Source organism: Panulirus ornatus, chromosome 52 (assembly GCF_036320965.1).
Source record: "Panulirus ornatus isolate Po-2019 chromosome 52, ASM3632096v1, whole genome shotgun sequence".
NCBI lineage: Eukaryota > Metazoa > Arthropoda > Malacostraca > Decapoda > Palinuridae > Panulirus > Panulirus ornatus.
This window is the reverse complement of record NC_092275.1, coordinates 14,394,251-14,408,014: the sequence shown is the minus strand read 5'-3', so window position 1 is coordinate 14,408,014 and position 13,764 is coordinate 14,394,251. Positions and strand designations below refer to the sequence as shown.

Here is a 13,764-nt window from a genome sequence, read left to right as displayed (position 1 = left end):
GATGAACGTTGCCTTGATGTCAACAATGAAACAAAAGAGCGCGGAGCAGATTGACGTGAGAGAGGTCTAGTTTGTCAACACGGGGAGGAGTCGTACTTTGAGGGTCCTTCCCGGCGGATGTATGGTGGAGGGCGGGTGAGTGGCTCCTCTTGTCCAGATCAAAGGCCAGCCCGACGTAAATTAACTATTTGTTCAGAGATCTTACCCTCCTTCACGAGTTAGGGCGCCAATTTACCAACTCGGTGTTGTCTGGTAGCGCTACTCCCGCCTGCGGATATACGCTGTTCACTCTTACGCATTATTCTCCTTTCCCTTTTTATATTCACTACAACGTATGGAGATGATGACGTGTTGCAGTATACAATGCGTACCGAATTTACCGCGGTGTGAAGGGCTTGCATGTCTTGCGTTAGTTTCATACAAGCATTGTTCTCTTCTGTATGGCTGAACATTGTTCTTCTCTGTATGGCTGAACATTATTCTCTTCTATATGGCTGAACATAAAGTTTCTGTTCATCTTTTTCATAACCATCATTACGTCTTCTCACCTGACACAGACACAGAAGGAACAGAAAAGGGGACCAAGTGAGGATATTCCCTCAAAGGCTCAGTCCTCTGTTCTTACCGCTACCTCGCTAGCCTCATGAAGAATATATAATCAAGCTGTTCTATAAACGTGTTACACTTGAACTGATGTCACATTTATCGTCTTTAACAGATGAGAATCATCTTACGAAAGCTTACGACAACATTTTAGCCAATAGGTAGGACCAGCGCGTACGACTCACCGCATAAGAATGTAAAATCACGACGGAGTAGTGCGAGTAACGTGTGGTAAAACAGGATCATATGTTTGCGGACTGAGATCCAACGGCAGAACAAAAAGACGTCTACCTGGGTCAAAGGAAAGACACTTAACAGTCACTGAAGTACTGGCTAACCGCGCAGCCGTCATGAATCCACACCGGGACCGAGGAGCCCAACCACAGAAGGACAGACTGTGGGACGTTCTCTCTCTCTCTCTCTCTCGCTCTCTCTCTCTCTCTCTCTCTCTCTCTCTCTCTCTCTCTCTCTCTCTCTCTCTCTCTCTCTCTCTCTCTCTCCAGGATAGTAATCCCTTGACTCTCAGGTGCTTCTCCCTACTCCTTGATGAGATCTAGACCATATCACATCCCACTAAATGAGGAAACATAAATCTTCTGCAAATATTGGGACGAGCAGCTCCTCTCCAGCCCCCAGGCGTGATCAAGATGGTGTACATGAGACCCACAACTGCGGGAGTCGTCGTCCACAGCCTGGGAGAGGCAGCCTAGAGGACAAAGGAGCCGCCCTACTCCCCGGGAGGGCTCCGTCAACCCTCTGCTGATCCGATCACAAGGAGAACAGACACACATCCACACATCCTGGGAAAGGGTGAGGAACCTCTCGTCGCTTCAGACTCTCCTGCCACCTGGACGATATATCTGTGTGGTAAAGGGAACAAGATCATCGTCAGGATGATTCTATCCACTGGATGAGGATGCGACCAGACAACAGGAGCTACAAACAGAGCCAACAGGACGGGCGTTGGTGAATACAACAGATGACGTTTTCTGTAGAGGCGATCATATACACACTAGAGGGAACATCATTTCCAGCCATCACGACGGAGTGAAACTTCTATAACATCTTCCTATACTCTCAAAACTTACTGTAGCAAAGAAAACATTTTGTGAAGCAACACTTCAGGTCTCCTCCTTGATGAAACGTAAGATATACAACCATATCACCACAGCAGCAGCGAGACTAAGAGGGCGCTCCTGTGTGAGGCCTGGCTAGTCTACATTCCTGAATGAACCCATGTTTACCTCCACCAGGATGACAGACCCTCCTGCCTACCTCCACCAGGATGACAGACCCTCCTGCCTACCACTACCAGGATGACAGACCCTCCTGCCCACCACTACCAGGATAACACCCCCTCCTGCCCACCACTACCAGGATAACAGACCCTCCTGCCCACCACTACCAGGATAACAGACCCTCCTGCCCACTACTACCAGAATAACAGACCCTCCTGCCCACCACTACCAGAATAACAGACCCTCCTGCCCACCTCCACCAGGATACCACACACACACACACACACACACACACACACACACACACACACACACACACATACACACACACACACGCATGAGAGGGAATGTGGATGAGAGTCGTTCGATGGATAAAAAAATGACATCACTGGAAGGAGGGTACAAAGGACGCATGCCAGAGAGCTCTTTGGAAATGGGGTGTTGTCAGCAGGGGAGTGGGCCAGCCCTGGGACCACTGCTCTTCTTCATCTATATGAATGACTCACCAGGTTGACAGGACCACCCCTCACCCCACCCTCACCTGGATGTGATGCAAGGGAGGTAAAACATGGGGTGGGTTTCCTCAACATACGTGAGAACATAAACAATATCACAAAGTCTGTACGTGTGATACATGGAGGATGAAACTGAATTACTGTAGATGAAGAGGAACGTGAATGGGATTCGATACGACTGCACTGCCATGTGTAATGATATGTAGGAATCTGTGTGGGACAGGGACTTGGGATTGGGATGTATATTTAAACGTACAGTGTTGTAATAACATAAGGTGTGACAACCACACAACATAAGGTGTGACAACCAATAACATACAGCATACATTACCAAAACAGCAGAAAATACACCATAGAGTGTTAGAACAACTGAACATACAATATTAGAAAAACAGAACATACAAGATACAGTGTTCCAATTGAACATATACAACATACAGTGTTCCAACAGAACATACAATATACAGTGTTCCAACAGAACATACAACATACAGTGATACAACATAAAATGCAACATACAGTGTTACAACAAAACATACAACATACGTTGGTATACCAGCGAGAGAACACAGGCACCAGTCTGAAGATCAATGAACTCAGGAAACTTAAGAAAAACTTTACAACTTAATAAAGATGTTGTAGAACTTTCTTGAACGTCTTCACAACCACCAAGTGTACAGGGACGAGGTAGACGTGCAGACGTACAAGTGTACAGGGACGAGGTAGACGTGCAGACGTACAAGTGTACAGGGACGAGGTAGACGTGCAGATGTACAAGTGTACAGGGACGAGGTAGACGTGCAGACGTACAAGTGTACAGGGACGAGGTAGACGTGCAGATGTACAAGTGTACAGGGACGAGGTAGACGTGCAGACATACAAGTGTACAGGGACGAGGTAGACGTGCAGACGTACAATAACCATCCTGAAGAAAGAGAACACATGTGCCAGACATCCCACACGGAAGCTAGCGTGCACCAGTAACACACGGGAAATAATTAGTTTGGTATCCACCGTACACGGGAGGGAACGAACACGGGAATCACCGTCAGACAAAATGCCATCAAGAAGCACCGTATGCATACGGGAGGAAAACGTCTACCTGTTATACCGCTGGTGGGGAGTGATGACACGGTTGATGAGACAAACGGATGGATCAGTACACGGTAAAGTACGTGTACGTAGAGCAAAGTACGTGAATCTCAGACAACAAGTACACCAAACCTCCGGATGTAAACAACACGTCACCAGGTTACTACGAACACGGCGAGGAACACACGGGAGGAGCACACACGGACGACGGCGAACAAAGGAAACGATCTCCATGAAAAATGTATACGGGAAATTACGCACGCTGTGTACGCATGAGGGAAACCATGCACACGTAGAACTACCATGTACTATGGACGCATGTGGGAAAGTATGCGCCTACACGGGAAACAACGATGACGTCAAACTACGAATGAATTAATCTACTCTGCAAACTATCTTCACGAAGGCCTTGGAAGCCCTCGGTAGCGGAACTATGTCTTCTTAGACCATCAGCGCCTCCGCTCTCCCTCCCTCCCTGAAGAACTAACAGACAAAGACGGTCCGCCATCTTGGATCACCACATCAAAACAACATGACAAAAAACTGATACAAATAACCGTAAACCTGCTTCTCTCCAGCTTCCAACATGAACCTAAATACATGAGAGGTAGGAGCGGTTCACGCAACACAACCTGATCAATTCGCATCAAATTCACGACTACGAACGCAAGCGGCGAAGGTTAAAAATCCGGGGGGGTGTTGGCGGCGGCAAACTGCCAGCCAATAGGAGGCCACACTTGCGGGCCCGGCCAATGAGCGGCGAGGGATTGAGTGGAACGGCTGGCCAATCAGACGCCGCCACCGAGAGGGTCCCGATGGCCCCCGGGCCACTTGAGGCTAATTGTAAGAAATTTCTGGAAATGTCGGCGTGTTGAGAGATGTGAGCCCCGACATTGTTAGTGTTCAAGTGAGCGCTAGAGCGCGCGCCCGCCCGCCACACCCCTAACTGCGTGCCGGTACGGTCGTGACGGTACAGTGCGGCTGGTCCACTAGCGGTACAGTGAGTTGCTAAGGGAATGTGATACAATGTGCTCAAGAGAACGACTGTACAATGTGCTCAAGAGAACGACTGTACAATGTGCTCTTTAAGGAGACTACGGTACAATGTGCTCCTCAAGGGAAGGTCTGTACAATGTGTTACATGAGGAAAATACGTTGATAACCAGGAAATAATAAGCACAAAATATAATAAAAACACACAACAGGCCGAGACTACAAGTGAATATTGTGGATTTTACTGTAAAAGTGTAGAACTGAAAAATGAATAACTGATGAGAACAGTGACCAAAAATATTTTGCACGATGCGCATAAAATACAGTTGTAGTTTGTGTTGTTGTTGTGAATAATACAAGGAAGGTGATGATTATAACGCGGTTATGTAAGATGATGATGAGTTTTACGGGGTCTTCAACAGCCAAAGAATTATTATTATTATTATTATTATTATTATTATTATCATTATCACTATTCTATCTTTTTTGTTAGCGAATGTATTATGTTAGATGTGAGTGAGATCTGTAATGGTAAACTACATATGAACTAAGAATATGTAAGCCACTCACATATAGACATGTGCTCGCAGAGGTACATATCTGTACACAACACCAAAACTCATGGTTACATAACTCCAGTTTGTTCTCCCACCACTCTGCACTACACTGTACTACACTGTACTATTCTGTACTACACTGTACTATTCTGTACTACACTGTACTATAACTTCCGTCAACTGACGATGATACAGCCTCGACCATGGCGCCTGTATCAGAGTTGTACCCACAAGCAGGCGGAACCCCAGTGTACATGTATGTGCGTATGTGGGCGGTTATGTATATACATGTGTAGGTGGGTGGGTTGGGCCATTCATTCGTCTGTTTCCTTGCGCTACTTCGCTAACGCGGGAGACGGTGATTAAGAATGACAGAAGATAATATATATATACATATATATATATATATATATATATATATATATATATATATATATATATATATATATACCTGTTCATCGTTTTTTGCGTTAGGGAGGTAGCGCCACGACCAGGCCAGACTGATTCCCTCACATCAGTTCTCTCGCTGTCATGTATAATGCACTGACGCCAGAGACCCTTGTCCTCACTCGAGCCCCGCTGACCTTTCCGTGGTTTCCCCAGAGCACGTCATAAGCCCTGGTTGAGCACGCTGACAGTACGTACATAGACCCCTGTATACCACACAGTGCATAGCCCCCTGTTTACTACACAGTGCATAGCCCCCTGTATACCACACAGTACATAGCCCCCTGTATACCACACAGTGCATAGCCCCCTGTATACCACACAGTACATAGCCCCCTGTATACCACACAGTACATAGCCCCCTGTATACCACACAGTACATGGCCCCTGTATGCCAAACAACACACAGCCCTCCTTTATACCACGCCGCTTCAAATATATTTGGTGTTCCACTTGTAGGCAGAGTGCAGGAGGAAACATACATATATACATGTGTACACATTCATGTGTATATTAGTGTTATCTGACTCTGTCTGCACGAGGTTACACCGCGAGTGAAAAGTTACCTATAGCGAGGCTGTACTGTTGGCTATACAGAACTTCTCATTCCAAAGTACTCAGTCATTTCCCTGCTAGTGTAAGTAGCTCAGTCTTGAGCTGCACATGATCTTGGAAAGAGATACTGGTTAACACAAAGACTCTTAGATCCTGAGCTGTTTATAAACACACACACACACACACACACACACACACACACACACATATATATATATATATATATATATATATATATATATATATATATATATATATATATATATATACTACGGACTGGCTTGTGGGGCCTGAATGTAGACTGGCTTCGGTGCATTACACATGACAGCTAGAGGATGCATGTGAGCGAATGAGACCATTTTTCCCTCTGTTCCTGACACCATCTTGTGAACGCGGAAAATGGCAAACGTGTATGAAAAAAAATGATTACATAGCCCCAAGACGCCTTTCACAGGGTTCCTGCAGCTTCAAGGCTGCGCTACAATCAGTAGCAGTTGAATGATGGGCTCCTTTGCAGTGAGAAGTTCCTGGACTGATTGTAATTCTTTTCGTTCCTTGACGGTGACACAAGTGTCCGGACAGACAAACTTCTGGTCAACATAGCCATTAAGTCCCCCGACTCATACTCGAGTCCTATAAGGATATGACGATCGTGGCCGTCACACTGAAGTCTGACCTGGTCTCTTGAGTGACGTCGTACGTGATCACATATCCTAACTCGACGTGGGATGTTATTATTGAAAAAGCGGCGACTTTTTATTTATTCTTATTCTAGAAAACAAATTCTCCGGGTCTTGTGTGGAGCAGTGTGTGTGTGTGTGATGAGGTGGAGCAGTTGTGGGTGCGTGTGTTATGAGGTGGAGCAGTGTGTGGGTGCGTGTGTTATGAGGTGAAGCAGTGTGTGGGTGCGTGTGTTATGAGGTGGAGCAGTGTGTGGGTGCGTGTGTTGTGAGGTGGAGCAGTGTGTGGGTGCGTGTGTGGTGTTGCGAGAAGAAGCAGTGTGTATGTGTGGTGTGAGGTGGGTAAAGAGGCACTTACACGACGCGCGTGAGTATCTCTGGAGACACAGCTGAGTGTATTGTGTACGAGTTACCCGACCCAGTTTCAACCAACCCCCATACACATCTATCATTATAATTCAACTACTTTCCTGGTACAACAGAAATAGGCTTCTGGTGGGGTTATATATATTTCTGGAAACATTAGCACTGAGCGGGGACGTTGTGCCGGCAATACGTAAGGTCTGAAGAGGGAAAAATAACGGAAGTGAGTCGCTGGACGACTGAACGGTTGGGGTTTATTTGTGGTGCGAGAGAGCTATGGCAGCCCTGGGCACGATCGAACAGACAAGGGCACAATTTGTTAGTTTTCCTAAGTTTCGTAGCGATATCACAACATTGTTACTCTATCAAGCTGGTTCAAACACAAGTCGAAATGATCCTTTTCTCGCTTTTGCATGTGCCATAACTCGACATTAGTGGGTGGAGTTGGCATACGGCCTGGCCCAGCAAGATGATGCTCAGGCAGGGAGACAAGTATGTACCTACACACTACCAGGATTCTGGTGTTCAAGCAAGGAAGACTGCAAGTCTACCTGTGGCCAAATTTCTTAATCTTCTTTGGTCAAGCAAAATGTAATATAAAGAACCAGAAGCAGTGGAAAAAAAATAAACGTACGATGATATAAGGGGGTGGACGTGCTTATGAATATGGAGGAGTCGCGTTGATACAACGATGGAAGGATCATTAGTCTATGGCATGTTGTGTTTTGTTGCTCAGACCTGCCCATCTGTATGACAGAATCGTCCTGGCATTGATCTCTCAAGATCAATATCATATATAGTCATGTTATCACATGTTCTGTTGCTCTCGTCCTTCCATCGCGTTGCAGCTAGTGAATGTTCCTTATCATTTGTATATCTCAGTCGACGGTAAAATGTCCCAGAATATACTACTACTACTACTACTACTATTACTACTACTACCACTAACAATAATGATAATAATAATAAAGATAAATCAACAATAATGAATGATAATAATAAATGATAATGATACACGCCATCTGCCCTGGGTTGACCACCACCCACACATCAACTTAATACCAGTTTATTTAATAAATTTTGCCCGGCTTGATGTGAGTCACTTTCTCTTGCACGCTACGCTGGCTTCTTAATGGTCAAAGGTTTATGCTCGATACTTTCCATTGTTCCTAATCATATATATATATATATATATATATATATATATATATATATATATATATATATATATATATATATACACACACACACTCGTATCTACTGTGTCCTAGAGAGACTATAATCGGCATGAGTGGATTTAGGAGTGAGATGTGCTGCGAATGTTTTGGTATTTTCTCTGTAAAGAATCAAGTCATCGTACTATGGGATCTGAAGGTAAGACTGGGGCATGTGGCATGTGTGTGTATAACTGTGGGGCATCGGCTCACTGGTGTATACAGGAACATGCTCGTTATGTGCTGACAGGAGGATGGATGCACGGAGGACAACGTGTGAGAAAAGAGGATATTAATATACGTGTGTGGATGGGTGGGTGGGTCAAGGATCAAGGGGCGTTAGTGCATTGTGTTGGTCAATAGGCGTGCAAGGGACACAGCGTTAGTTATGAGTGAGAGGAGCGGTAGGTGGAGTTTCTCATCATTTCTTGGTGGAGGTGAGGGTGAAAATCAGCGGCACTTGAAGACAAGGAGAAAATGACGTGTCGAAGAATTGGTGAAGTTGAGTGGGATCAGAAAAATACTTTTTGTACAGACACAACAGGAGAGAGGATAGGTGGAGCCGGGCGCGGGTTGAAACCAAATGAAACTATGGATTATGAAGGATAAGGGTAATTTTTGAGGAGGACATAGCGTGAGTCGGCCTGATCGTGCCAGAAATGGTTGTGTCACAGCGAAGTGCGGTAGCGAGTGTGGTCTAAGAGAGCCGATAAGGGCCTGTTGAGACGGCATAGCCAAATTGAGAGGACAAGTGTAGAGACTAACGTAGTGGATCTATGTGTCACAAACAGAGGAAACGACCAGGAGGCGAACCGAAGGTGAGGCTGCAAGGATGGAGGAAAGAAAACTTTGAGGCATCGGGTCTGAACGTTGCAGAGGGCGAAGAAGCGCGCTTTGAACAAAAAGATTGGGGTATTATGGTATACAGGGAACGACTTACTATCACCGGGTGAACCAGAAAATAAGAAGCGGTTTAGGTAAACTATGGAATAGTCTGCGGGGCTTGGCTGTGGACAGTAAGCTCTGGATTTGGTATTCTATACATAACAGCCAGAGTGTAGTGGATGAGTGCAAGGGAAATCACTATTCGTCCGTTCCTGACGCTACCTCGCGAGTGTGGGAATGATCACATTCTAAGGTAATAACCAAACCCAAAAAGAATTAGAAGTAACAAAACTGTTGACGATTAAGTAATTTTATGAACGTGACACGATGACTTCTTCTTGAATGCTCTAAGGTGTTCTGAAGCTTTGGAAAAGAGACGAAGCAACATCTTCGTGGATAAAGGTTCAGAGGATTCAGAAAGGACCTTTACTGACCCGTATGACAAGAGGTGAACCACATAACATTAAGGTTCCCGACCATCTTGAAGATACAGCCTCAGGAGGAACAGAAAAGTGGTACACAGACATAAATGACGCAAACAGACGACACAAACATACACATTACGGACGACACACAGACATACACATTATGGACGACACCCAGACATACACATTATGGACGACACCCAGACTTACACATTACGGACGACACTCAGACATACACATTATGGACGACACCCAGACATATACATTATGGACGACACCCAGACATACACATTATGGACGACACCCAGACATACACATTATGGACGACAGACAGACATACACATTGTGGACGACACACAGATACACACATTCCTCAAACTATGAGCATCTTTCTTTGAAGAGAAGAACCTTCCTCAGTTACTTTCAAATGCCTTCCACAGATACGAAAGTTCCTCCACAAAGACGTCTTCAGAAACCTTCATCTTCAGAAACATGAGACCTTACCAAAACACTTTAGACCCTCCACAGAAACTTTATACATTACAAAGACTTTCTACACGTTTCGTCAGTATCCAACTCTTCCCCTAACCGCTCAAAACTCTCAGCAGACACTTAACACCTTAGAAACTCCACCCTCAAATCTGGGAAATCCATAAACGTTAGATTCTTTTACGAACCAAACTCAAACTGACCCAACTTACGAACCTAAGACGAGGCACTCTACACCTTTATGACTCCATTACGTCGTGTCTCTACCTTGTAATAAGGCCAGTAAATGTATCTCGTTTGCCCTGAACTTCAAGTCTCTTCCTGTCTATACTCAACGTTCATATTACCTTGCCGGTAAATCTTTTTAGCAAGTCTCAATTTTCATTATAATTTTTAGTACCTTGTCTTCCTCACCTCCTCTCCTACCTCACACCATCTCTCTCTCTCTCTCTCTCTCTCTCTCTCTCTCTCTCTCTCTCTCTCTCTCTCTCTCTCTCTCTCTCTGGATTCTTTCTCCTCCTTCCCCTCACACGAGTCGATGTATTCAAGGTTCAGTTATCGTACTTAAGAGCTCACGTCAAGGACTTACGTCATCGTATTTGTGTGGCTACGTCAGCATACTGAATAGATTGTGTCATCATACTTAACGAGTTATTGGAGAGGCCGAGTATGAGACGTTCAGGGAATGAAGACAGAGTATGGTAGGAAATGAAGGCAGAATATGTTGGTGGTCAATGTATTGTTTTAAACGTCCTTAATGTCCACTACACTCGGCTGGTTGCTGAAGGGGTTGAAATGGTTCCAGGGTTGTTGATAACCCTTTGACCACTGGTTCGACCAAAGTATTTGAACTCCAATTAAATTACGGAGCAAGATCCGCACACCGGAAGCCAAACACAGTGATTAACTTTACCCGGGAATCTTGTGTCTTACAGCCAACGGGAATAAGGTCCAGGCGTCCATAATGTTCTGGTAGGGGGTGAAGACTGGTGAAACCCAGAGCAACACTCGCAATGCTCAATAAGTCATACATAATTGAACAGGTTGCATGAGCGGTACACGTGGAGGCAAAAACCACAGGATAGCAATTATCATATGCGGATGCCCGGCTTCCAATACAAAAAGGAACCCTGGCTGGAAAGGCAAAAACAGAAAGCTTAAATAATCTTGAATTGTGGAGAGGTTGGTCGTTCATTTGCATTTTCCTGTCACTCGGGTTGTGATCGCGTTTGTTGATGTCAAAACAGCAGCGGCTCATGATAGCCTCCTTGGGGAGCTCCAGGCCGGTCAGGACCTGCTCAACGTATCATAACACTTACAAATCTCTTCATGATAAATCATCTTTTCATACCCACGCATAATGAGCCGAGGGACGGTATGATGAGACTAGCCAAGCTGGTCATTATCCCGTAAAACAGAACGAAACAAAAGCTAACAGATGAGCTGGTCTGAGGAGGTCCATTACTGTGGCAAGCAGCTGGGCGCTGGAGGGCTCAGTGATGCTGGTGGTGGTGGTGGTGGTGGTGGCAGTAAAGGCGGATCCTCGTGCTCCGGGTTAGGGCTGCCTGACAGCTTGGTCTTGGCATGCTGCTGCTCCTCTCTAGGAGTGGCTCAAAGGTAAAGAAAATATATTTTTCATGGAGACGAGACATATACTAAATCATAAAGGTCATTGTCGCGCCCGTGGTCTGAAATTTGTATACGTCTGAGTCGCAGGGGACCTGATGATGCGAGGGTGGATGGCGGGTGTTGATGGTGGTAGACAGAGATGGTGGCGAGGATGGTGAGAGAGTGCGGAGGTAGGGAGTAATGGCGGGGGGTACTGAGTGAGCAGGAGGAGTGAGTGAGAGCGGGGGTGATGAGTGAGGGAGGAGGTGGTGAGTGAGGGAGGGATGGGATGGTCAGAAGAGTGAGGGGTAGTGGGTAAAGGTGTGGGTAATGAGTGAAGGTGGGAGGAGTGAGTGAGTGGGTCGGTCGTAAGTGAGGGAAGGAACAGTAGGTTTGAATGGGGGTCCTACGTTAAATTGGGGGTCGTACGTGAGAGTAAGGGTCGTACGTCAAGTTGGAGGGCAGTGACTGAGCGGGGTTAAGGTGCGGTCAGCGGGCGCTGAGATAATACGGTCATGCTCAGGTGGTACCCTTGGCCTGCCCGCACGGTCGCACACGCGGCTCCGACAGTGATGAGCAACGGTACACATTAGGCTCAATTAAGTGGCCGGATCGGGGGCGTCATCTCCTTGCGGTCGGCCGCACTTCGAGCGCCAATTATTTGCGGTACCGTGGCGGACTACGGCGTGTCAGGGGCGTCCAAGTGTGGATATTTCACGCCGGTTGGCTAGAAGGTGTTGTCGGCAAGGATGAATGTGTCGGAAAAGTGCGTCGTTACGAGCAGGTGTGTGTGTGTGTGTGTGTGTGTGTGTGTGTGTGTGTGGGTGTGGTGGCTACTCCCAGACGTCCTACGGACACAGGCTACACTCCTCCAGTATGCTTCCAGGTGAGGCGAAGGTGTAACGCGGTGCGGAAGCGTCCTCACCGACCGCCCCCGAGGACCTGTCTGTACAGTGCACGTCGCAAAGTGTGTGTTTAGTCGAGAGTGAGTGAGTTAAGGTCATGATGTGTGCTGGTGTAGCGCCCTCTCTGGGCTTCTAAAACCGAATATATCCTCTCCAAACAGTGCCCCGGGAAAATCATAATCTTCCAGCTCATCCAGATCTTCTGCCAGGGTTTTGGAATGTCTCTTGGACTCAAGAAGAGGAAGAGACCGTAAGAGGCTGCAGACGAGGAGGGCAAGACCTGACGTAGCTCAAGACGATCCCGTCAACCCTTAAGGAGGCCGCCCAGGTCCCCAGCGCCCGTCCAGCTCCCCAGCGCCCGATCCTCTGCTGGCCAGCATTTCCGTGGCTCTCGGACATGAGTGTGGGAGGAGCGAGGCCCTCTGAGGGCGTCCGGGAGCCTGGCTCAAGTGGACGCTGAGGAGGATAAGTCGCGGCATGTAAGGCGGACGGCATCATGTGGTGGTGGGAGGCTAGGGCGGCAGGTCTGGCCGTCCTGCAGGTGCTGGCCTTGCTGCTCCTCTCCCTACACCCCGCACACGCTACCTGGTGGTGAGTACCGCCTCTCTCTCTCTCTCTCTCTCTCTCTCTCTCTCTCTCTCTCTCTCTCTCTCTCTCTCTCTCTCTCATGGCAAGCTCCACGCGCTTATCCTTACTCATGGCATAATTTTGTGAGCGTTTGTAGGTAGGCAGCTAGGTAGGTAGCCTCTCTTGCCCTGCCATCATGGCATAAGTACTGGTAGTACACACACACACACACACACACACACAGGCCGCTGTTAATGGTGATAATGATGAGTGTTGGGATTCAAATGACCGCGACGGCGTTTGCTAATGGTTGTGGTGGTGCAGGGTGTGGACGTAATGGTTGTGGTGGTAATGATGGCGTGGTTATGATGGTGGTGGTAAATAGTTTATTGCTTTATATGATGGTGGTGGTGCTCGTGGGTGATGGTGGTGCTAGTCCGTAGTGGTCGTGATGAGAGCCACTGTTGTTGGTGATGTGGTGGTGATGAGAGCCACTGTTGTTGGTGATGTGGTGGTGATGAGAGCCACTGTTGATGTGGTGGTGATGAGAGCCACTGTTGATGTGGTGGAAGTGGTGGTGGTTGTCTGTACTCCTGGGTGAGGTGGTTCAGGGGAGTGGTCAAGAGAG

At 46.9% G+C, this 13,764-nt stretch overlaps 1 protein-coding gene and 1 long non-coding RNA gene across 7 annotated transcripts in view; one reads left to right on the top strand and one right to left on the bottom strand.

Moving 5' to 3' along the window:
* LOC139765103 (uncharacterized) overlaps positions 1-13,764 on the bottom strand; it is a 67,751-nt gene that overhangs the window by 4,466 nt on the left and 49,521 nt on the right. The window lies entirely within an intron of this gene.
* The window catches only part of LOC139765102 (protein Wnt-2b-A-like), a 54,448-nt gene continuing 45,019 nt past the window's right edge, over positions 4,336-13,764 (top strand). The window contains exons 1-2 of one of the 5 annotated variants that reach the window (XM_071692278.1): positions 4,336-4,404; positions 12,779-13,160. In XM_071692278.1, coding sequence (XP_071548379.1) covers positions 13,066-13,160 — 95 coding nt within the window. In that variant the 5' untranslated portion in view covers positions 4,336-4,404; positions 12,779-13,065. Of the gene's footprint in view, positions 4,449-10,572; positions 13,161-13,764 lie in introns of those variants that run through there. The other 4 variants (XM_071692275.1, XM_071692274.1, XM_071692276.1 and 1 more) reach the window with 4 other exon arrangements.